The sequence below is a fragment of the Zeus faber genome (assembly GCF_960531495.2).
Source record: "Zeus faber genome assembly, chromosome: 13".
NCBI classification, from domain to species: Eukaryota; Metazoa; Chordata; class Actinopteri; order Zeiformes; family Zeidae; genus Zeus; species Zeus faber.
In genome coordinates, this window is record NC_137198.1 from 18699281 (window position 1) to 18725283 (window position 26003).

The 26003-nt window shown below is 46.6% G+C and overlaps 1 protein-coding gene across 3 annotated transcripts in view; it reads right to left on the reverse strand.

Annotated features, from left to right (window-relative positions):
- The window catches only part of prkd3 (protein kinase D3), a 38748-nt gene that overhangs the window by 6615 nt on the left and 6130 nt on the right, over positions 1–26003 (reverse strand). For all 3 annotated transcript variants that reach the window (XM_080011866.1, XM_080011864.1, XM_080011865.1), the window contains 9 exons: positions 11499–11637; positions 7646–7777; positions 6615–6772; positions 4675–4864; positions 4046–4123; positions 3762–3948; positions 3445–3568; positions 2686–2763; positions 97–373 (listed from right to left, as the gene is read on the reverse strand). In XM_080011866.1, coding sequence (XP_079867992.1) covers positions 97–373; positions 2686–2763; positions 3445–3568; positions 3762–3948; positions 4046–4123; positions 4675–4864; positions 6615–6772; positions 7646–7777; positions 11499–11637 — 1363 coding nt within the window. The remainder of the gene's footprint in view (positions 1–96; positions 374–2685; positions 2764–3444; positions 3569–3761; positions 3949–4045; positions 4124–4674; positions 4865–6614; positions 6773–7645; positions 7778–11498; positions 11638–26003) is intronic.

Here is a 26003-nt window from a genome sequence, read left to right on the forward strand (position 1 = left end):
GCTCTACTGAACTTGTTCCAATGAACTGTGATGACACACCTCTCAGGAAGGCCTCACGCCCTCACACCCAGCACCAGAAGCTCCAGATCTACTCACTGTGGTCTTTTCCTTGGCCTGCGGCGGCGGCCACGCTGGGCTGCGGAGTGACAGGCATCAGGGCCTGGCGGATGGCTTTCTCCCAGCCCTGCGCCACCTCCACGCCCACCCCCGAAGCGGCCAGCACGGGGCTGTGGTAGTGGCTGCCGTTGTTCTCCCCGACGTAGTAGACCATGGTGGCTGTGATGATCTGGAAGCAGTGGGGGTTGCCGCCCTGCGCGATGCTGCTGTGGTCTCTGGACTGCTCCACCTGGAGGATCTCCGAGAGAGGGATCTCCTGCAGGGATGGAGGGAGGGGTTTGCGTCAATGCAAACCCAAAGGTACAATTCATTGCAAACCCACCACGGCAACAATTATTAATTTACGATACAGCTAGACCAAAAAATACAACAACTTGTATAATGGCGGATGAAGACCAAGCTCAGATTTAACCACATTATCCAAAAACTACCAGCACGCAAACACTCTGGAACGCGCAAAGGATTCCACCTTGACTCTGCAGCGTACAAACTCCACGCTTTCTCTCCGGCTCCTGTCTCCCTCTCTAACTGGAAGCACACTTGGACAGAGACAGTTTGAAAAGCCCTTTAAAAGAACTTCCCCCTCAATCCTCCTCGAAACCTCGCCGTCGAATCAAAGGGAAATACACTGGGGGCTGCAGCCAATCGGGGGGGTTGAGCGCGCCCACATGCCGTCCCCTCCGCGTGGCTCACCGCAGAGTATCAGATGAAGTGCTTGTGGTTAGCGGGGCCGTGTCACGTGACCCCAGCCCACGGCGACTAAAGCGCTCTGCTTCCCCTGATTACAAGGCAGGGCCGACCGGGGGCCCCATCTGAGTACGAGCCACTGGCGCTACCGCTAGCCACCGAGACGAAAGACACGGCAACTACTGTTCCACGGGACTCCGTGCACCCGTATGGGTGTGTGTGTCTGTGTGGGTGTGTGTGTGCGTGTGTTTGTGTTGGGTGCACGTACAACGTGTCAGGAATCAATCTGGCAGAAAGACAGAAGAGAAGCCCCCCGACCCCATAAAAGGCCCTTTGGAGAAAGCCACAACTACAGGGGTCTCATCTTCAAATAGGGGGGCGGTTATGGCTTCCAAATGGAGTGAGATGGCTGCCGTGCCTACCACGCGACCACCGCTAATCAGATCGGAGGCATAAAGAGAGAGCGGGAGACGGGGGCGACTGAAATGGAGGGAAAACGCCCATCATAGAAATGATTTTCTCTGGATGCAGGGTTACCCTACGGAGAACCGCTCTCTGTTTGAAGAGCATCTCTGATCTTTAGGGAAAGAAATTATATAAGTAATCTCCACCCAATGCACCAACCCCCCTCCTCTCCCTTTTATATACCCGAAGTTCAGCTCTCAACATTTTTTGTGAAGGAACATCTCAACTCCTGGTGTCTAAGCAACAGGCAACAAGCAAAAAAGACCTGGAAAGGGGGACTTCACCGCCTGGCTGTCAATTAGTCTTCTGTAGGTCTTAAACGTAGCCCAGAGCCAAGACGATAATAAAGTGCCACATGAAGACGCCTAGTAAACACGCCCTGGAGAGTAAAAGGGCAGAGGAACGGGAGGGTGAAGCAAAACAGATCACGAGAACTGTGCTTCTTCAGCCCTGTTTTCGAGTCAGAGGCAAGTACACAGCAGCTACAAGACCATTACACACACACACACACACACACACACACACACACACACACACACACAAAGTGAATGGTTCAACGTCCATGTACAGTAGATAAACCTGGAGACAATCCAACTGCGTCACATTTCAGGCCATTTCTGGCCACAACACCCGCACGCACGCACACACCCACACGGACACACACGGACACATGTGGAAGCATTATTCTCATAGGCAGCAGTTCACACCCTGGCCCCGCAGTGTGTTATTAAACGCCTGCAGCAGGATAAAGGCCGCTGCGACGGCTGCGGAGAGAGAACTGCCACCCATTCTTCATCGCCAGGGTCAGAGTTGTAAACATGTGAAAATGCATCAGTACGTGCATGGTGGGGACAACAAAGAAATGAAGGACGAAAGATGACCTTAAATCAATGGAATCAATGGCTGTGATTTTGAGAAATTCTTTCCACCAAACACAACAGACCATTATCCAACCATCGGCGAGTGAAAGCACGGTCGCTGAGCACAGAACCATTTATCGAGTTGGTGGCTCCATTCTCTGACTTTTTAACAAAAAAGAGACTGGGCTGCCGTCTAAAACAATGTAAAAATAAAAAAGTAGATAAAGCGCAGGGGAAATTCCAGGGGGTGAATTGACTGCAGCTGCTATTTGCACACACCGCCTCTCTGCCAAACACTGTTTAGAATATGGTTAAAACACAACAAAAGCATTTACATTTACAAAATGGCTTCCACCATTAAGACTTGTCATTTATCAGCACTCATTCAGTGTCGTTATACTGTTTGTCCTTGACCCTCGCCAACATTGGAGGCAGCAAATGTCCCTAATTTGCCGACACCGCAACTGATTTCCATTGAATAATCCTACAAATAAGGGACATCAGCCGGCAAGTTGGAGAAAAGGAGGCCTGCGGGATGAATGGACTTTCCACCCACCTTATAGAACTTGGCTCCCGTGTCGTTCTGGAACAGACTCAGACTCTTGCTGTCCAGCCTCCAGTAATGTCTTTTCCTCTGGGGGAAGGGAAATGATTGCAGTGACAAATTATTTTCAAGTCCTAACATACAATATATACAGTGGAATAATATTTATATAGCCCTAAAAATACAGTAAATTGAATAATTTGACCAAACTTGACAACAATCACTCGTGCCAAACTCCCCACGGAGAAATTCTACAGAGGCGCTAGCACACGAATGAATGGGCAATTGCTCGACTTAAAATAAATTAAAATAATAATATTTTTTCTGCGGCGCTGGCTAGGGCTGTCACAATCGCGGAATTTTAGTTCTCACAATTCTCACCTTTTTTTTCATTTTATGGCATTTTATGACACTATCATAACAATAGCAGCAGACAGTGTAATAACACATGTCAACCTATTGCAGAGGGGCAATATTGACATTGAAAATTGGAACTTAAAAAATTTGTGTTGGCACTTAATTTGACTCAACCGATGGAAACACAGCAAATTCGTATTTTATTGGTTGCAATATTTCTAACATTGGCTAAAACTTGGCTAAAAATAATTAAGATCAGGCGATTATTTAATAAATGTGACAGCTCTAGTGCCTACTTAATTTTTGGGGATAATCCAATCCATAGCCAAGTAGGGCTTAAACACCACATTTCAAAGTGATTGTCGGTGTTTCTTTTTTTTTGTGTGAGTGGGGTCACGGCGTTTTGGGCCTCACCAGGTTGTCCCTGCTGGTGTAGTGGACCATCCATCCCTCCTTCACCACGGTGGAGCTCCGCCTCTTAGTGTGTTTGATGGACTGCACCACCCGCATCAGGGGGATGTTACTGCTGGTAGAAGGGCTACACACACACACACACACACACACACACACACACACACACACACACACACACACACACACACACACACACACACACACACACACACACACACACACACACACACACACACACACACACATATTTAAAAACAATTCTGTAGATCCGAATAGGTTTGACTGGAAAGGAGGGGGTTTGTCAGATGGGGCCGTACCTGATGGTCTTGATGGGCTCCTCGTCCTTCTCCCTGTCCAGGTACGGAGAGTCCATGAAGAACATCTTCTCCTCGGGGGTGGAGGGCTCCTCTGGGTCGTCCAGCCCTCGGCTGCCGTCCATGTCGCTGCTGTCCACCTCCATGGTGTCCATGGTGCTGTCCGAGTCCGGCCCGGGGCTGGCCGGCTCTTCAGAAGCGCGCAGATACAGGAAACTTGTAAATATTTAAAAAAGAGTAGCTCAATGTAACAACGGAAAGGATGAAGAGCGGGATATGGGACGCACCTCCATTGAAGATCACCTCCCCCAGACAGTCTCTCGGTACCTTGGAAGCACAGCGCTTGTGGCAGTTAAACCTGCAGTCTGAAAAAAGAGCACAAAATTGCAAAAAAATGATAAAAAGAACAAAACAATTTTGAAATACTGAATAGAAACATAGAGTTGACTGAACAGCAAAATGTTAAATCCACCATTCATAGAATAATTTTTACTGATTGTTGGCAATAACATGATCACCACCACAATTCTTGTTTATTTTTATGTACTAATTCAAAGTACAGTTTCAGGATACTATTCATAGTATATTGATAATATTAACCTAACTTAAACTTCATGTACTTTAGTACACCTTGTTAAGTGTTTCATTGTGGTCGTCGAATGTAACCACAAATACATGAAAAATATATTCTTAATATATGCAAGCACAGCTTCTAACACTAAGAACAACTTAAGTGGTTTCATTTGTACACAACTTCAATATATCCATTGTGAAGACATAACAGGTATACTAAATACACTTTCAGATAACACACTTAAGTATATACATTTTCTTACGTTGATGGGAATCTATGAGAGAGATTCACGATTTATGGATATTTATGTTTTTAAGTGGGTTTTTAACATCAACTCCCCACCTTTGCACTGCATGCCCTGGCGGAACAGGCCCTTGAGCAGCCTCTTGCAGAACTGGCAGATGGTGGGGCGCGTATAGGTGTGGATGGCAAAGGTGTGCGGCACCTTGACGCGGCCCAGCACCATCTTCTCCATCCAGATGGGACGGCCGCTCCACGACAGGATCCGCTTGCCCGCCTCCTGGTGGGAGCGCTGCCGGCCGAGGAGGAGGGGTTCGGACAGGGAGGCCGAAGGAGGGAGGGAAAACGAGAGATGATTAGGTAGACAGAGAGAGAAGGGGGGATTAAAGCCTACTTTACACCGAATCTGACAAACGACAAGAATCAGACAGAAGTCTGATTCCGAGGCTCTGGGATGCGGTTTTTTTCGGTCCGACAGTACGACAGGGAAGTGATGTCAATCAAGTATTTTATTGGAATCGGGCTTAAAACGAGAGGTTATTAGAGAGGCTATTTATGTTAATTATTATTAATATTTGATGTCACCATATTCACTATCAATAAATCTCTTTTATTTAGTGAGTTGTGTGTATTGTTTTTTTTTCCTACTCCACAAACACTTTATGAAGGGAGTTTTAAACTCTCATTCCTGTAAAAACAGTAAATGTGCGGTCGAGCAAACGACTCGCTGTTGTTCTGGGAAAAACAAGCTCTCCCATTTTCTCTGACATGTTTTGTGATGGCCCCCACTGTTGGTCGCGTGTAGGGATTCGGTGTGAAGTGGGCTTAAGAGTGATAGAGAGAGGGAAGTGAGACACAGAGATTAAAAGATACAGAGAATAAACAAAGGTACACGAAACAAATAGAGGGAGTCTAATAAGGAGCATTTGGCCAGCATTTGCATTATATACATATATATACACATATATATACATACACACCCATATATATATATATATATATATATATATATATACACACACATATACACACACACACGTATATATATATATATTTATACACACACACACGCACGCGCACACACACACACACACACACACACACACACACACACACACACACACACACACACACACACACACACACACACACACACACACACACACACACACACACACACACACACACACACACACACACACACACTGCATAGGAGAGTGGGAGTAAAATCACTCAAACATAATTTTGTTCAACCCCGGTGGTCTATGAAATGTTCAATGTGACAAATCCACTCATGTTCAGATTTATATTTACTGAGATAGGAGGAAAATGGCATTCGAGCCAACTTCTGAATCCATATACAAACATGGAGCTCAAATGGACCATTAATGTTGTTCCCCATGAGACATTTCATTTCCAGACAAATGTTTTCTATGGCTCGGATACAAGAGTAGAACATTCCATCGTGGGGAGTCTTATGCTAAACTGTTTCATAGGAGCGTGCAAAAGGCAAATTAACCGAGATACAGCCAGCGCACTTCTACCCCGTGCATCTGTAGGACGTCACCAAACGCCCCAGAGATTCACCAGCGGAAAGTGGCTGAATGAACATAAACAACAAATAGTTTAGAAACAGTGCGGAAGGCCTGCTTTTCCTCCATTTCATTCTGATCTTTTCAAAAGAGTTGAGTTCAGGTCAACGGCTCCAGCCCTATTAAGAAGTGATCGAGAAACACACATCTCATATGTGTGAGGTACAGCTGACACTAACCTACCTAATGTTATTCATAACAGAGATTAAAGCGGCAATCCGAAGGTTATTTTGTTAAAAAAATCCCACAATTGATACTTTGTTGAAAAGGCACATATTAAGAAACAGCCATTCAATGCATTCGCGTTTCCATTGTTCGTGGCGGGGTCCGCCAACAATGCACCGATGAATCAATCAATTCAATCGATCAGTAGAAGGCTTCGGCGAAAAGAAAGAGACCTTATGGATTTCCACTTTAACATTTTTCCAAGGGTTGCATTTCAGAACTCACCTCGTCCAAGACGACCACAGCATTCTCAGCGGGCGGGGGCCGGGGGGCGGAGAGCGAGGGACCGGGCAGGGACACATTGGACAAGCGCCTTTTCCTGACCCCCGTGCAGTTGTTGGGGATCTTGAAGGCACAACGCTTGTGGTAGTTCAGCCCACATCCTGAGAATGACCAAATCCAAAAATTAAAGAGGACCAGAAACTGAGATGTTGCTTTAAAAAAAATGATTGAAGTTGAAGTGAATGAACAAAGTTATGAAAGGCACCTGGTGCAATGCCCGGAGCCGCCACAAGAGGGCCCCAGCAGAACAAACATTCCACGGGTTGATAAATCAACCACTTAAGTGAAATTTATTCTTTGAGAGCACTTGAAAGTCTGCCTAATCGCATAAAAATGAAAGAGAGTACAATGCAAATGCGATCCATTGATGACAGAAAATATGAAAGTCAAGCTGGCCTTTCATAATTCCTTAGAGACTTGAATGTTAGGCATTCGGTGCCCAGACCAAATCTTTATTTTTTTCGCCTGTATATCTTACTGATGCATTTTTGAGGGTTGGAGAAGTGGTATGGCCTGTGTTGTGTGTGTGTGTGTGTGTGTGTGTGTGTGCGTGCGTGCGTGCGTGCGTGCGTGCGTGCGTGTGTGCGTGCGTGTGTGTGAATGTGTGCGTGTGTGGCGCGTGTGTGTGTGTGTATGTGTGTGTATGTGTGAGTGTGTGCGTTTGCGTGTGCGGTGCATGGTTGCATGCATAACGCTTCAGGCTGGATCTCTAAGAGCTGGTTAAAGATGTAGAAGCAAAGTCTTCAGAGGAAATGTCTTTAAAGGCTGAAAATTCAAAGCCTGGCATCGACACACTGGTTTCTGCAGCGTGTGGTCAGGGCCCTGCGCTTCAAAGGGCCCAATCCATCAATATTACCATACAGAAGGTCTGAGGACCGCAAAATAACTTGAGTAAGATACGCCTGTTTATATTTCCTGACAAATGGGGTCCATTCGACATGCCCGGTGTGTTTCTTGTTTTTTTTAATCGTCACCTTCACATTTGAGTCCCTGGCGGACGAGGCCCCAGAGCATCTCCCCGCAGTAGTCGCAGAACGTCGGGGCCTTGTACGAGTGCACGTAGAGGGCATGGGGCCGGATCTGGAAGTCCTCGACTGTGGCTAGGGCTGAAAACAACACACAGCAGACGTGTCCAAAACTGGATTAAAGATTAGAAGAGAAAAAAAAAACACGCGAACAAAAGGAGCGGGTGAAAAAGGGAGGCAGAGAGGAAAAAATATATATAATAAAATAAAAAATAAAAATCCCAATAACTGTGAACTGTTGCAGTATTTCAATTTTATTTATTTTTGTAGTTTTATATGTTCATGTGATTATTGCATATAAGTGATACATGCCAGAGCATGCAATTGTAGTTTAATTCCAGCAGAGGGCGCCAGATTAGCAAATCGTTGGGCTTCATTATTTGTTTTGATTGACACCAGTTGGTTGTAAAGGACGGCAGCCAAAAATAAATTGTCAGCTATCAGTCAGCCGAAGAACACAGTCCGGTTAAAGATCTGACCATGGCTGTGTATCCCTCCGTCTTTTCGTCCCTCCATCTGCTGTTTTGTGTCTACCACACTCGCTGAGGTCATTCCTGGAGGCGGGAGTTAGTCCCATCAGCGACGTGACTCATACCAAAGTGGATGAGGATGAGTAAGAGGAGATTGCGACCAAACCGAAGCTATCTGTGTGATTAGGGCCGCTCTCTTCCGAGGGAGGAAGACGCGAGACTCCACAGAGCCACGTTCCTTTGTTTGTCGCCAGTTCATTTATTCGCCCGCCGTTTGAACGTCGACTACAAAGGGATCATTAACTTTTACACTTCGGGTTTCAGCTGTGTGGTCGGGACCATGTCACAGACTATGTGTGTGTGTGTGTGTGTGTGTGTGTGTGTGTGTGTGTGTGTGTGTGTGTGTGTGTGTGGTTGTTTTTATCCCTTCGCTATGAGGTGTTGCAACAAGACACGTTTTTGTTTTGGAGAACTCAAAGTGTTCTCAGCTGCCATTGCTGTGTCTAACCAGACACAGGCCCCCGAAAAAACAATGGCGTTGAACAGTGATAAATCTATAACGTGTCCGATTATAGGACGGGTATAGTCTACGAACGCTAAGGAGTAAAAAAAAACTAAAAAAACCATAGCAACAATGTTACGATAAACAGGGATGACATCTGTGAAATGAGATCTAGTGCCCGTGCAATCGCTCAAAGGCAGATTTACAGAACGGACAACGGTCCCTTTTCTTTAAGTGAAGAGAGAAGAAACAGCGAAAACAAAAACACATTCATCGTGGTCGTTCAGACACAAGCAAAGGTCAGATAATAAAAATAAATTATAAAAAGTCCAACGCCTGCCTCGGGTGGTCTCTATCAAAAATGACATGAATATGACGTGGGAAATTCATCTTTTCGTACAACATATAAAGCCCATTCAACCAGTGGTTCCCATTTCACCGGTCATTTTTGTTCTATAGCATTGTTTATTTTTTATGGTTTATAGTTTATTAGGGTTTTCGGTTTTTAATAGTGTACAAACATATAAAGCTCAATAAAGAGGAAAAAATGAAATTGCAAAATGCAATTTTGACGAGAGACAAGATAATAAAAACAGGATCAAATAAGATAACAGGAGAGAATTTTTTTTTTTTTTAAGTGAAAAAAACCCCGCCAAAATGGGCCTGAGGATCCCAACAAAATAAACAATGTGTCATCATTTCAGCTGAAATATGATAACCAGATACCCCAATACCCCAACTCCCTGATCCCTACACTTACACGAACAATACTGTATATTTCCTCCATCTCTTCTCATGTATATCCTCTATCAGCTCTTCCGTAAGCGTTACACTCTCAGAGATTTCCTTTTATTCTGTTTTAAACTTTCAACAGTGAAAAAAACAACCGCCTCAGAGAATTCAGGACTGATTATTTGTTTTGAACCTTTTTTTTTTTTTACCATTATGTCTTTTGGAATTACTTTTTCAACCCTGCCTCCCTCGGTTCAGATACAATGTGATAGCTATTAGGTTTCAGGGTGCGCTCCGGGACCCGGGCTTCAGCGCGGAGGGAGATCTCAAGCCGAAGTCACATGGGGCGAGCGTTGCTCCCTGGCACAGACGTATGAAAGGCCACATTCATGGACCTCGTCAGAGACACGTCTGCAAAACAACCGTCTGCCTCTTAGCAGTGGCACTTTTATATAATGGCCCGTCACGCCAATTAGCATCAAACAACACGGAACATAAACCCAGCATTCTTGCTTCTCACAGCTCTTCTCACGAGCAGAAAACACTTCCATCGTCTGTTGTTTTTTGGGGGCAACAGGTTTCTTTCTGGGGGTGCGGTGGGGGCGGGGGGGCGTTGATTTCCATTGCACAAACATGAGTCTGCCGTGTCCATAGCAATCAGCAGATAATGCACAATATTGATTTTCAGCTCAAGGAACTTTTGAAAGCGGGCGGGCGGCTGGGAAGAGAGAGTGGGAAAGGGGAAAAATGAAAGGGACGGCGGGGGTCAGGGCAAACCTCAAACCCCCCCGGGCCGAGATGGCCGGCACGGCACCCCCTCTTTTTTCTGCCCGGGAGGCCGGGGGGAGCAGCGCCGCAGATCAGAGCGTGTTTACACTCTGCGGGTCCTCCGCAATCACTTACTGCAGGAAAAACAAAGCCCCTCTCCTTTGAGCCCCGAGCCAAGAAAAGCACCTTCACCTCCCTCTCGCGGGGAGGTGAAGGTGCTTCTCTCCCGCCGCCGCAGAACACCAACAACAGGTTGGTCGGGGAGGCGTAGAAAGATAAAAACGGCAGATCACTGGAGAAAAAAGGTTCATGTTTTTTCCTCTGAACCAAACGACTTGTTTGTCGGTGGGAAAAAAAAGACGACTTTTCTCTCGGCTTGTATTTTTTATTTTATTTTTTTTTTCGAAAAACGCGATCCTCAAACGTCTGACATGCAAAGCCCCCTCTCACGAGCAACGCCAAGTTTGCGAGGGTCAGATAACGCCTGGTGCCGGCGTGGATAATCGCGCGGTTACCATTCAAGGTCTTCCCTGACTTCTTCCTGTCAGTGTTATCTCAGGTGATTCATTTTATCCACGGGTCGCAGGATTTGTTAGAGTGGGGGGATAAGAACGAGGAAAAAATGAAAAAGAAAGACTGATAGAGAGAGATAGAGAGAAAAAATTACTACCAGACACAAAAGACTCTTGACAAAAAGGGAAAAAAGTTTCCCAGCCTTTAGCTCTACATTCCTCAGCTCTGATGCCTCAAAGCGCTCTCAGATCCTGAATCTCCAGAACTGTCAATACAACCACCCCCCCCCAAAAACAATAGCCTGACCCCTATTGGGAGCGAGAGACATCCAGACATTCAGACCAGGTGGTCAGGTGCTTCCCACTGGACAAGAGGGGAGCCACGCAGAAGAGAACAGAAGAAAAACAGAAGAGCAAAACAGATGTTTGAGCTATTGGTCGATCTTGACTCACAGGAAGCTGAATCATTTGCGGCAGGAAATGACAATGGAAACCCGGCACCTGTGTCGTTGCCAAAAAAAAGGTGGAAGGGCGGACCGATAATATGCCCACAATGTTCAAAAACATTAAGAAATTGGGTCAATCAAACACAGACACATGATAAATGGGCTCCGAAAAAGAAAGAGGGAATAAGTGGAAACGGACGGGACAGGGGAAATTGCATGTGAGTTTTAACTTGGCAGATGGGGGGTGGGGCGAGGCCAGAGAGGAGACGTCTTCCCCTCTCTCGCTCGGTGATTCAATGGTTTCACACTCTAAGCATTCCTTCCGTTCAGCTCGGCGAAGAGAACAGGGGGCCGAGGCGCCTCGCCACGTACCGGAGAGCACCACCTCGATCAGGTCGCCCTCGTGGATGTCCTCGGCCGAGGTCAGCCGCTGCAGGATGTTCTCGTCGCTCAGGTCGTGGCGGAACAGCAGGATCTTGTCGTACATCCCGAAGAAGCCGCACTCTGGGAACTGGGAGAGAAAGGAAAGGGGGGCGAGACGGAGAGCAAGAGGTAAAGCACAACGACAGGTAGGGACGGGCGACAAAGCGATGAAATGCTGACTAGATACCTCCTGTTTCAATGAATTCTTAAACTGCTTGGTCATAATATCCACTTTACTCATGATTGTTTGTCAATTATTTCTTGTGCGTGAATATCTTCTGAAACCCCCAATTCTCATCCCCAAAATATCGTCAGTGTTATCAATACCAAGGTATTTGTCCGAAATATCATGACCCTTACGATGAGTGCAAAGAAAGACGACGGGAGAGTCAAACTGGGGTCTGGATCCATGTGCTGCACTGCGGTGGGTCCCAATGCGTTAAGGAGGCAACGTAAGAGATGGGAAGAGAGATCGACATCGCCGTTTAATTTGAACAACAAAGGATAAGACCTTTGAAAACAAAAAATCCAACTTATCCCCTCCTGCACGACCGCGTGTTTAGTTTAAACCCGCGCAGATTAAAGGCGGCCCGAATACCAGGAGACAAGCCTTCCGGTTAAGGCTGATATCCGTTATGCACGCACGCGATTAACCGACCGTTCTTGCCACTGATAAGAAGGGTGAAGTTAAAAAGCGATGCCAACATTTTCAGGACTCAAAATACCTCGGAAAACCAAACCCCTCCGTCCTGCTGTGGTCTCCAGAAGAAGCGCCGGGCATTAAAACGTTGTGTTCTGAAGCCCTCTGAGGTCAGATGAACATCTCTAGACCGGTAGGCAGGCCACGTTCTCACTAATGCGGGGTCAACCCGGGCCGCGCTGCATGAGGGGTGGGGACAGACCAGGTCGGGACCTGGATACCAGGGAGCCGTGGTGGTGCAGCCATTTGGCAAGGAGGGGTGCAAGATGGAGGAGGGGAGGGGGTAAACATCCTGAGAGGAGAAGCAGGAGCGAATCAGCTCACAGGAAGCAGAGAGGCCGTTGATACTGACTCACTTCCCGTGCTAAGTGTGTGGCTTGACTGTGTGTGTGTCAGACGATAAAGATATTAAGTATTGATTTATACCGTGCATACGCACTTGGCCAGATCGCCTTCCACACAGAGGACGCGCCAGTGTCACGGCCTCGGCCGCACGGCATTGAAAAGCCAGATTTTCTTTGCGCCGCCATGCCAGCGAAATGTCACGCGGGGGGGGGGGCTCTTTGCCGAAGCCTGCCGAGCACTCGAAGAATGTCACACGTGCCTCCTCTCCCTCCTCACATCTAAACCAAACTAATGGAGGAAAACTCTGCGGCAGCCAAAGGAAAGCCTGCGCTCATCTGCTCCAACACACACCGCTGGCCGGCGGACAGGGAGGAAGAGAGAGCGAATACAAGATGGATGTTCGCTGCTATGTCCTGTGTGGCAGGCTTCAAAGCGGGCGCAGGGCACGGCCCCTTTCAGAGGGAGACATGAGCCACGTCTGGACGCCAAGCAGCCAGCTGTTTCCCTCGCCCTGAACCAGGGTCGAGCACAAAAGACAAGAGAAGAACAACACCAATTAGGGCACCGGGGGACAATGAATCAAAGGGGTTAGTAGAGGTTGGCACCGGGCGCTGGACATGGAAGACACACAAGGCTTTTTTCGGCGGACGAGACACGCAACAGAGCTTGGGGAAAAATGAGAGATCTGCGCCGCGTGGTTCATTGGCGATGGTAGGTTAAATTAAAAGTCAGCGTGTTTACATCCACTCTAACCGTCAGATAATACTCCGTTTCAAGCTCTGATTACGCAAAGGGTCACGTAAACGGAATAAGGCCGTGGTCACATCGATGAGAAAACCTCATTAACGGGGCTGGATTTTTGCTCGATCTCTGGATTTATTTTGGCATGTTAACTTTCTTTCGGGTTTCTAAAAAGTGTTGCCGTGAATGTCACGTTCAAAACTGTAAGAGGCAACACCCCCACCCCCCTAAAAGAGCGTGTCGGTGTCTCTTACTTTCTGACAAAACATGTCACTGCAGAGCACTTGTGCAACCTCAAAATTGCCTATTAACAGCGGAATAGTCAAGATGAACCAGGCACTGCAGTACAATAAATAGTTGGTTGTGTGAGCTGAGCACGCTGCCTTTATCCTGAAGACACCCACACCTACCCAAACACCAGTCACAAGGAGTTTTAAAACATGTCAACACCAAGCAAACCAACCCACACACACACCCATGTACGTTCACCATTCACTGTTCATTGTTCAAGATTCAGGATGTTAATTTATCACATACATATACTAGACTGTATATACAAGCATACATATATGCAGGGAAATGTCATAGATGTCTCCTCGCTTTCCATGGTAGTAGCGGTTTGGTAACATAGAATCTTGTGCAACAGGGAGTGATTCAGACTCAATGTAATGTCTTATAAGGCCGTGGTTATTATCTGACCCATGCGTTGCCAAACTTGAATAAACAAAGTGAAAACGAAGAGGTTACACAGAGATTCTTCATCGAGGTGAATGGAAGCTTTGGCAAAGCCTCCGCGAAAGCCACGTAATGCGCGTGCCTGCATAATGGAACATTTCCAACGCCCCTCTCCCTTTCATAATGCCCGCATCCTAAATCCTGTCGCCCTTTGAAGTGATTAATGACATATGACTGAAACCATCACCATTGGGGGGGGCTTCCTTCCTGAGTCTGCTGCAGTGTCACGTTGAGGCTTTCCTGCATCGGCCTCGCACGCCTGCTCTGAGAACCCCGGGATGGACAGACAGACAGACAGACAGACAGACAGACACACACACACACACACTCACACACACACATACACACACACAGGTGCATGTGCACTTGTACTGACAAACGTATAAGGTAACACACGTGGAAAGTTACACATTCAAAACTACACACAAGCATATGCACAGGCTCACATATGCCCTCACATAAGAGGAAACATCACCCACACTCACACAACTCTTGTCCAATGCCAAGACCTTGCCAGCTGGAGTCACCTCATATTGGCAGCTCCTGCGGCACTTTCCACTGCACAGTATGATTCCCGTTTCCAGTGCAGGATCATCTGCGGGACAACGCGTAACAGGTTGAGAGAGCAGAGGCCACTGCTGTTTTCCATGTGAGAGGAAATCAGAGGCGCACGGACCGTGCGGAGAAAGTTCTGGATTCAACGTCATGATATTTAAATGACAGCCATCTCGGAATCATAATGAGCTTCCCTCGGGCGTCTGTGGCCAAAAAAGCCCAAAGGTCAGGCCTGCGTGTACGCACATGTACGCAGGTACATGTGTCATTCGAGCTCCCGCGTACATTTCCCCGAGCCCATAGTGACTAAGCATCGTCTTTTGTCATCATCAAACGCAGAGGCCCCACCGCACGCATCAATTCAACTGAGCAATGGCGACCACACACACACATACACACCAAGACACACACACACACACACACACACACACACACACACACACACACACACACACACACACACACACACACACACACACACACACACACACACACACACACACACACACACACACACACACACACACACACAAACAGAGGACCCCAGCACGGCGAGGCTGTGTGTGAGGTCCACAAGTCAGCCTGGAAAGACGAGTGGAAAGGGGCTTTGCGGTGGTAAGCTTTTGTTAAACTAACTAATCTGCCATTGATATGTTAAATCTTGTTATAAGAAAAGAAAGTGAGGGTGAGTGGAGCTGGGCGGGGAGAGGGGGGCAAGGGACCAGGGAATTGGACAGATCTGAGATATTTTTCATTGGGAGCCAACAACAAATCGCATGAAACGAAGGCCTGGTTTTAATAAATAAGTGCGCTGTTTCTTTTCTTTCCTTATTCTTTTAACTGGAGAAATAAAGACGGTTGTCTTGTGCAATTGCTTTTATCAGTTGAACTGGAAGCCTATGACGGAGGATGATGAATTGGGGGAATCGATCGAGTCATTAATCACTCGTGTACATTTAAGGGGGGAATATGACTTTATCCCCGGTAGAAAAACTCATAGTTTCAGGCTTTCAATGCTTGTTCCAGATATTACTCTCAGAGCAGCACAATGCGAAAGGAAGGCGCTCCAGTGCTCAATCATGTTGTGCTCAATCAAACATGTTCTCGTAGAAAAGAAAGAAAGGAAAGTGTACACATGATGGGTGGGTGAGGGTTCGTGTGCGCATCCACGTCTACAGTATGAATTCCTATGCGTGTTCCACTAAGTGTTGAGAGGCACTGGCGGGGTCCTACAGATGGCCGTGTGAACGCAGTGAGGAAGGGTATGCTGCCTGACCCCGGGCCGCCTCACACCTTTATTAGTCTGGAAACAGGCCATTTCAGATCTGCCGGACAGCTGAGTGGGAAACCCTTTGCCTCTACATAAGTCAACACCAGCGATCCGAGAAACAGACTTCCAACTTTTATTCACAGGTACAGTGTAGTTGAAGGCTCGGGCGAAGGAAACAATGATCTTAATCTCCCTTTGTAAATGCCTGCGCATGGTTAATTGCCTGCCCTATGGTGGGTGTAATCACAAGAGGTAAACTAGACTATGCACTTTACTTTCTAGTGAAAACAGGTGAGGCTGCTATTGCTAACCTAACTAAAGTCTGTTTATAGTTGTACCAAATGCAGGCACACTCATTCTATGAATAACATATGGAATGGAGGCTGCCGGCTACCCCGCCGAGGTACCGCGTTCCTGGGAGATTTTTTAGCCATCAGTGGCAAGACGGAGGCTCTCATCCATTTCGCCAAAAGGGGTGAGCCGAAGCTTATCATAAGACCAGTGGGAGACAAGGTGCTTTTATCCATTAGATAAATGAAACCATTGATGATATGCCCGCGATTGTTTATCAGCGCCAAGAGACAGAACACACCGCTCTTAAAATGTGGGGGAACAGAGACAAAACACTTGTAACACAATGACTGAAGTAGTAATGACTTGTCCTGCAATATTGCTCCACAGTAAGCCGTGGAAACATGGGTGCCAGTGAGCCTTATTGGGTGTCAAGTGAAGAGAAAAGCTGTTGTCAAAACATTGAGGAAACCATTGTTTGACTTTGAGGTGCATGTCAGTGGCCACAACAGAGGAGAACGAACTTGATTTCCTATGTACGTATCCTTCGGAAAATCCAATTATGTGCTCACACGAACCTTGCAAGGGGGAAAGCAATGTAATTAGTTTGTTTAAGTCACATCAAACACTGTGTGGAAAACTGTTAATTTAGTAAAGTCAACAGTCGTATTGTATTTGTTTTCATTACATATTATTAATGTAATGTGAAGCAGGAGTTTCCAACAACATAGTTGATGGAACGCATGCATCGAAAATGAGACGTGGAGTAAATGCATCAAAAGAGTGTGCGCTGGAACACTCTGCTTTTCCACTGTCTTCGTTTGACATGAAATTAGTTTTGTCCTCCTTTCCATGTTATTTTGCCTGCGTGATTCTTAAACCATTCTGTGGTGTGGGGTAGGTGGGGTTTAAGCAGCCACACCTGTCTTGGATGTAGTTCAATGGGCTCGGGGTCAGGGGTGGCTGTATGCCTGTTGCTTGTCAGAGCGATCAACGAGCACAGGTTAATTCACCCATCCCCCCACACACACAGGAGAAGGCCTTGTCATGACATATTTTCATCTGCTCCGGGCTTGTTCCACCTTTCCCACTCTCTACAATAAACTGGTATGTTTCAACACCATCACCTGTGTCTCTGTGTCGGAGGGCCCTGAAAAAGCCACTCGGTTGGCGTGCCGCAGACGGAATTGCCACACACTCATTTTGATGAAGCAGATGTTCTCAGATGTACACCAGCACGTATGACAGACACACATTCCCTCACACTCTGCCCTTCATAAAGACCCTAAAACCCAAGCAATATTGTGGTCAGGTGAGGGAGTTTTTGACTGGAAGAGGGGAGAGTATGTGTATGTAACAGGCGGCCACTTGCTACTGGCACCTGTCCTCTGCCGAGCCTCGAGCCTTGAACCGCAAACCTGTGACCACCAAAGCTTAATACCACGCTCTTATCCCGTGCCACAAAGGATCCGAATCAGGTAGCCGTCGGGGGTATTTCAAATATGGAGTGAGTTTACACCAAGGGACACCAGAGATGTGAAGTGGTGATGAGATGTCTATCGACTTTTACTTCAATGCCACTGACTAGTTTGCTTCCTCTATGTCCACTAAAGGTTTTGTATTATTGCATGTGCTTGCACAACGGACCGTGCTTAGTTCTACCCTGCGAGCCAAATTTTGTGACAGCAGAAAAAAAGCTCATCCATGTTTCTGACTCATTTTCTTCCGGAAACCATAGTAGCTCTCTCTCTCTCTCTCTCTCTCTCTCTCTCTCTCTCTCTCTCTCTCTCTCTCTCTCTCTCTCTCTGTGTAGAGGAATATCAAGACTGCGCACAAGTGACAAGTTCTGCACATAAAACAATCTGCATAATTAAATTTGTGCTTCCAAGAGGAGGTTAACAATGAAGATAACACAGTTTTGAGTGGAGACTCCCACAGCCAAGTAAGGCTCATCTGGTGAGTGTGATGTCATCGCCGGGCACGAGCAAAGCGCTGAGCTCCGCCTTTGGAACGTGCTGGCTTCATCACTTCCCTGTCATGGATGACTCAAACACAGTTTGTCAGGCTAGCTGCTGCTCCATTATTATCAAAACAGAACTTCATGCAAAGGATACGCAGCCAAGAAAATGTGTTCCGTTATTCCATCTTAAAATATGAGAAGGCACATCAAAGTTGTACCTATCAATGGGACAAAGCAAATCACTGAAAAGATGCTAAAACTCCAAAGCATTTGTATTCCTTGCATTAATAATTTGTAGCCTATAAAGGGTCAACTCATTATTTTTGTAGACTTTGTGCAATGAGTGACAAGCATCAATAACCTCAAACACGCTCAGGTGATCCTTCACATTCACGCTGTCCATCAATATTTTCTGAAAAATTTCCCTCTTGTATCATCACTGTTAAACTATTTGCAACGCCTCCCTTCCTGTTCCCAGAACAGCGCTGCCGTCTGGGGTGCAGAGGTGACGGCATCGGCCAAACTCTCTGTTTTAGCAGCTTGTGCTACACAGAGCAATGATACTGAGGTCGTCCCACAAAAAAAATGCTCTGGGTTCAATCTTCAGTGAGATTATTTCTGTTGAGATACAGTAGCTTTGAACAAGAAGTCTCTGCCCCACCTGCTCCAGGCGGGGAGGGGGAAGCTGAGCAACGTTGGCCATGACTCCGAAACAAGAGGGTTAAAACAAAGAATATTTCCCATCATGGATTGATAAAGATTATCGCATCTTTATAATTTCACCACAACATGACATACTGTAGATCCATTGTCCATAGCCTGCTGTGAGTCAGGCAGAGAACATAGCATGCGCCTTTCCTTCCTCCCTGCAGGCAGTGGGTGGAAACTAAGGCTGGGGAGCATGCTTGGTTTCAACAGGCCAGTGGAGAAAAACTATTTGCTCCTCCGTTTGCAGGCCCAAGCCAAGAAAAACACACTACAGCTGGAGGCAGAAAGAGAGAGCGGGATCTGGTAAAATACCATCCCCTCCACCACCCCCACCCCATTGCGATTAGGTCCATAGTCAAGCAGGCTCATCTATTCCTTTCCTCCATCATTCACACGCACATAGAGGCCAAGTCTTTTTGAAAGGCAAAGCGACCACCTTTTCCACTGTAGAGAGGAAGACAAAGGCACAGCTATGGGTAACCAACCCTCGAACCACGTGAAAAGAGCCACTGGTGGAAAGGAAACTCATAAGGTGGCGAGAAAAGCTGTAACTTTCTCACTCAGATGAGACTGAGTAACCAGTTTCCTTCCATGTGACAGGGTCGTGGTGCATTGTGAATTCATTCATTGAAGCGTACCGGCCATTCTGACACAGAACTTCCCTGTGCAACGGGGCAAAGTTATCGTTTGACCACCGTCTGACGGAGCCGTCGTCCCCTGGTCATTTTCCAGCCTTTTTCCACAGAAGTGTGAACACCGTACTCCGGCTGAGCCCCTCGGACCACTGGTGAGATGAGGGTGAGATGAGGAAAGCAGAGGCTTGTAAAAGTGCCAAGCGTTCATATGTAACTAATTCACAACTGGTGCGATGCCATTCTCATGTCAAGAGCTCCGTGTGTGTGTGTGTGTGTGTGAGTGTGTGTGTGTGTGTGTGTGTACCTATGCGTGTGTGTGTGTGTGTGCGCAAGGTAACTATATACAGCAGTATGCGTGTCCGCACGGAGACGCCTGGCACTGCAGACGAGGTAGAATCACAAGCGCTAACCGCCGGGCTTATAGGTCTAGGCCCCGTTCCACACCGCAGACCATGCTGTCATACTGGGAGACTCTACACCTGTCTGCGAAAGGCCTGTTCCAGCTATCAGGAGAAAGTTCCAACTATCAGGAGAAACTAATGAAGCCGCACCGCTGGCTGAATTCATATTAGTGGTTAGTGTTAGGCCTCAGCCAAACACTAACCTGGTCTCTCTTATTGGCTTTGGAGAGTCTGCTCGAAGCCTCTCTTAGAGGCATAAAGTATATATAAAAAAATCTGCTACTATTTCTGCAGACATTTTGATTATTTCACTGCATAGAATCGATACTCTCTCTGGTCTGCAGTCGTGCGGCGTGAGGTACGAACGTCCTGGAGGGCGCCCACGGTTGAGGAGATAATGGGGATGAGGTCACTATTTGGTTAACAGCCACTGTGAGAGAGAGGAGCCGGTCAGGCCGAGGCTGCCTCTTCTAATGGCTCCATTCTTAGCGGACACGAGAAGAAAGCTCTCCTTTTGCCTCCTCATCTCATCTGAGGATGTGTGTATTGTTTGTGTTTGTGTGTGTGTGTGTGTGTGTATGTGTGTGTGTGTGTGTGTGTGTAGTGCCTCCATGTATGTGTAAAGATTCTAGACACACAGACACACACACACACACACAGTCCCAGGCCCCTGCACAGCGGATGAGTTATGGCCCCACGGCAGCCCCTCTACACCGCGCCACACACTCCATCTCCTTGTCTCTGGCCCTGAGCGTCGAGGGACGGCGGCCAGTTACACCTCCAACAAGGGCCGAATAAACAGGTAGAAGCCAGAGATCGGAGGGAGGGGTGGTGGTGGGGGGGGGGGGGATTTATTGGAGGAAGAGATTAATGGCGACTGCACTTTCTCTGTTCAGGCAGAGCAGGAGGTCACAAGGTGCAGAGGAAACAGCTCAGCTGCTGTTGCTCAATAGACACACAGACAACTGTAATGGCTTTGGTGGAGGAGAATTATTTGTTTGAAAACAGCCGCGGTGTCTATTGGTTAGGTTTTCTTTTTCATTTTTCCTTTCTCCTGTTTTCCATAATGTATCATCAATCAATAAAGGTTCAACAGTTCAAATGCTCAAGTGGGACGTTTCACCCAAACACACAAAATACTCTTTGTGGGAAAACTTAAGATAAGGCTAGAGATTCTTCACCAAGTATAAAGTAGTCAGGGCTCCTCGGATCCAAATCGCAGATTCACTATTGTGAAAATGGGGAGATGTCAAACAACAACTCCATTAAAAGTGATATTTACTACACTGATGCTTTGTTGACCAGCGTCAACAAAGCATTTAAATACACAGCCCGACATTACTTTTAAGTCACGGCCACTGCAACTTGCTTTGAATGAAACTAAACAGCTTAAATCCCTAAAAAAAAAGAATTAAAAAAAAAAGGAGCTACGCCTTTGGTCTGGAAGTGGCTCGGATTCGGTGAAACTTGCAGGAAACCAAGGCCTCAGAAGGAGAAAATAAAAGGACTTTGTTTTGTCACTCGAAGCAGAGCAGGAGGAATATCTACAGCTCGAGGAGTCATTTGAGTGCTGCTAACAGCGGCTAAAGGCTTCTGGAAAGTTTGTGGGTACAACTGCACAAACAACAATCGCTGGATCTTTTCGTGAGCAAAGGTCCCCTCCATAAGAAGGGAAAACAATGGCACATTTTCATTTGCTTAAGTACCGGACCGTGTTCGTGGCTCCTGCCATTCGTGTGTTTCAAATAGTTTTCGATTTAAAATTCTTAGAATTTTTTCCCGAACAATAACAACGGGGCTGAACCCCTAATAATAAACAATAAAGCAAGGGCGCAAAATGCATTTAATATAAATTCGTCAATATTATACTCTATCAGCTCTACATCATTCTGTGCTTAAGAACTCTCTGTTTTTGGTCTTATATATGTATATACACACACATTCACGATTGGGGCACCGCCCCTTGCGGCCGCCTGCCAGAGCGCCTTGTGACGATTACGCACATTTTAGAATTTTTTGTATTTTTTGGGGTTATTGTGCGTAATCACCGGGTGTCAAGACATTTCACTGCATATATGTATGACCGTATGTACTGTGTGACAAATAACCTCTTGACTCTTGACTCTCTCTTGTAAAGGGAGTTGTCATTATTGGCGGCAGTGAAGAACAGATCTTTTTTCCCCCCCCTGTTTTTATACTGTAATGAACATAATTATCGTCATAAAATGTTAAAATATCATGTTATTATTTGATGGCCATGTCGGCCTCTCCTAAATTGTGCTGAATTACTGTAGACGTTGAACAAAACACAATGAAAACTGACATGTCTTGCCTTGAAGCTGTCGCTAAACTCCCAACTTTTAACCAGTGCATGGGTCAGAATAGGCAGTTAAAAGACAGCCATCGAGTCCGAACAGGCCGCTCTGCAGACCACAGAAGATTGGAAGGGCAGGGAGAATGTGGAAACAGGGAGAGGCTTTGCAGAGGAACTGACTCTGAGACAGGCCGACAAAGAGGGTCGTGCCGACTCCGCGGCTACTTCCCTTTGTGGCCGAAAAACTCAATTAAACAAGATGTCGTACGGCATAGCCCTGTGGTACCTGACATTAGGTAGTCTGATTATTATTATTACGCTCGCCAATTGAAAAAGCCTCAGACTTCCTGACGCGTTGCTATCGGTTTGGAAGATTGTTCGCGAGCCCCAATGACAGGAAAGGCAAAAAGTGCAAAGAAAACACACCAAAGAAAAGAGTTTAAACCTGCTGTGCCATATAGGGTTGAGCTCGGCCGCAATTTCTTATCGGGATGGTATAGCTAAATAAATACACTTTTTCGTACTCCACCCACCTCCAGTTGCTTTTAAATGGAAGGGACAGAAAAGTGAAAAGGTTTCATTGGGCAGCGTTTAAAAAGTCAGCGTTTGTCACAGATGAAATCCCTCAAGTGTGCTGAGACTGTCAGCGCGTGCAGTCAAGGTGGAAAGTGGAATGCCTGTCGAGGGGGAAGATGAAGCAAAGCCGTTAATAAGTGACTTAATGTGGAAATAAGACATCCTCCTTCAGGCGAACATGTTATGCTGTAACAATTTTGTGGATGTTTTGGAAGGATGTTTGGATTGTAATCACTCAGGAATTACTGGTTAATCACCTCACGCGGGTGGCATTACTGGGACCCAGACAAGTCTGCACCATTTCTGAGTATTTAACGGGCTCGGCGCTACGGGCTGCCGCTCCACTCCAATATAATCAAAGCTCATCCAGCTAGCAATAATGAGGGAGATTGGATGGAGCTGAGTCATGGGGATGGTAAAGGGCGTTTGGGGAACCTTGAGATGCGGCCAGCAAGAAAAGCTCAGCCATGGCTTGGTGGCGGCGGCGACATTCCATAGTTGAGTTTTGCACCAACAGCGGGGCATTGGCGGCTGCTGGCCACAAGCGTTCTCCCAGTTCCAGGCCCTGCCAATAAAGTCATCCTCGCCTCTCCTACCCCCTCCTTTTCCTGGCGCAGGCTGCGCTGCTCCACTCTGTCATTCTCTAACCCTTGTGGTCGGGCCCTGTATTCCGCCTTGCTACTCCACATTTAAGGGAGAATGAGCCTTAGAAATGTGGACTGCAGATGGTAGAAATTACTTAGCTCACTTAACTTTAAGATTCTCTCTCTCTCTCTCTCTCTCTCTCTCTCTCTCTCTCTCTCTCTCTCTCTCTCTCTCTCTCTCTCTCTCTCTCTCTCTCTCTCTCTCTCTCTCTCTCTCTCTCTCTCTCTCTCTCTCTCTCTCTCTCTCTCTCTCTCTCTCTCTCTCTCTCTCTCTCTCTCTCTCTCGACATTTTACTCCAAAGTGAGGCAATTTGAGCGATTCCTTGTGTGAGTACGACTCTGAGATCCACATGTAAGGCTTTTGGTTTTCAAAAAACACCTTTTAATAACATTCCTTTTGCCCGTACAATTGATTTTCAATACAAGAGTCAGCCTCAAACTGGTAAGCAGAGGGCCGATTTGAATAGGTCTCAACACTGACTATTTTGCCTTATGGGCGAACCGCTTTTTTTTCATGAAAAGGAGCTGAATGTGCTTTCCAGGAAACGTCTGGCCCCCACGTATATCACACATCGGGCCCTGTGCTCCTGGGACGTCCTCCGTGGTGATATATGGCTGCCAGTTCCATAGGAACATGCAGATGTGGACTATACTGTCCAAGGAAAAGGAGGAAGGGGGTTAGAGATGGTGGCTGATTTATTTCCTATACATTTCACTGAGTTTTTGGTCGATGGGAGCGGTACTCTCTTAATCCTTTTCTCCTTTTTCACCACGCTTTCTTTCGCTCCTTTCCTCTGAATTACTTCCCCTACCGTTAATGCTGAGTCAATATCTACTTTAAAGTTGATGATGGAGCCATCGTGTTAATCTATAATGATGAGATTTGGTTGAGGGGGTTAATAACATTAGGTTCATATATATTGATTTCCACTTATCACATTAACTTGTACTTGTCTAAACAAAGACCAACCAAAGACCAAACTTGTTTCTATGTAGCACACAAAGCTGGATCATTTTAAGAACATTAAGATTCAAACCCTACATGGGGCCTGAAAGCTATTGATCAATTCTATACATCTCAAACTGGAATACTGAGTCTATTGTAAGTTGTGTATTTTGCACTGTGACTTAAAACAATCCAAACCCTGCTGTTTTCACAACACACGCCTGTTTCTTATTGTCCAAATCTGCGGAGTGTGGACCGCTTCTACCTCAAAAAGGCCTTTGTCTGTCTAATTACACAGGCAGCTTTACAGCCCTCAACTAGAGACTGGGAGTTCCTGCACTAACAAAACCAGTAGGAAAATCTGTGGCCGCAGCAGCCGCCTTACAGTCCAGTGTTTCCATCTGTACTGCAATACTGGATTATCACTGGGACAGGGAGCAAGAATAAAAATGTTCATGTACAAAACAAATTTTTAGGCAAAGGTTTTATACTTTTTTCCCATTGCCTAGTCCAGAAAGGACTTTAAATTTCTTCCTCCCTAATGGGCTTTCGACATCCCCTCTGACAGACTGTTAACTCGATGGCCAGTGTGTACTGTAAACTATTTTTTTTATTCATTTAGATGATTTTCAAGCATCACTACAAAGCATAACTGTCAGCAGTTTAACAGCGAGGATCAGATATTAAATTGCATAGGATTTGGAATGCATGCAGAGTGTGCCGTAAACAACCAAATATGAACAATGTCAGGTATTCATTCTAATGCCATTAGAGGATCCTTTTGAATTTGGCAGATGTCCTGTATTACAGAAACAAATGTTTGGTTCGAAATATTTCATTTTCATGTTTCTTTATCCCCCCACCCGTCCATGGCAACATCACCTCATCCTGTAAAAATGCCTGGCTGAGGAAGAATGTTGGCCAGCTAGCCGGCTGTCTGGGCCGGCCGGCTGGTTAGCTGGGAGTCATTCTTCGGGAGTCGTGAACTTTTGTCCCGTCACTGCTCCCTCACTGGCTGCACGGGAGGACTTGGGCGACACCAAACAGGAAACACTCAACAAGTGGAAGCTATGACTGTTTATCTCGCACCATTCATCAGGGCCAGAAACCAGACACAGCAGCCAGGGTCCGGCGAGAGACAGAGACTGGCTGGGCCTTAGAGAGACCCATGGCCGGCAGCAATGGAAGGGGCCATTCATAGGCCATCGATGGGTGAGATCTGGGCTGTCTGTGCCCCCATGGGTGGGCCCCTGAGTCCCACAGGCTGGCTCCACCACTTCTTTCTCACAGTCTCCAAGGAGCCTGGCCAGGGGTGGATGACCTTGTGCTGAGTGGTGACACTTCAAGTGACTGAGATCGAATCTACCGGGACCTGGTGGAGGATCAGATTGCTCTAGCCTAAGTTTGATTTCACCACGAAAGTTGGTGAGAGTGTTCTGCAAAACCACTACTATCAACCTTAGACCAGAACAGAAAGTTATTCTACCCCGTGGATGGCAGCCAACTCATGTGGTCGGGTCGTTAGCAGGAAGAGGAATGAACCGTAGAAGATCTATACAATGCACAGCTATTATAACAAGCTGCATGTCTCCACGTCAAACAATGAGATGGATTGAAAACTGAGGGGTTCAGC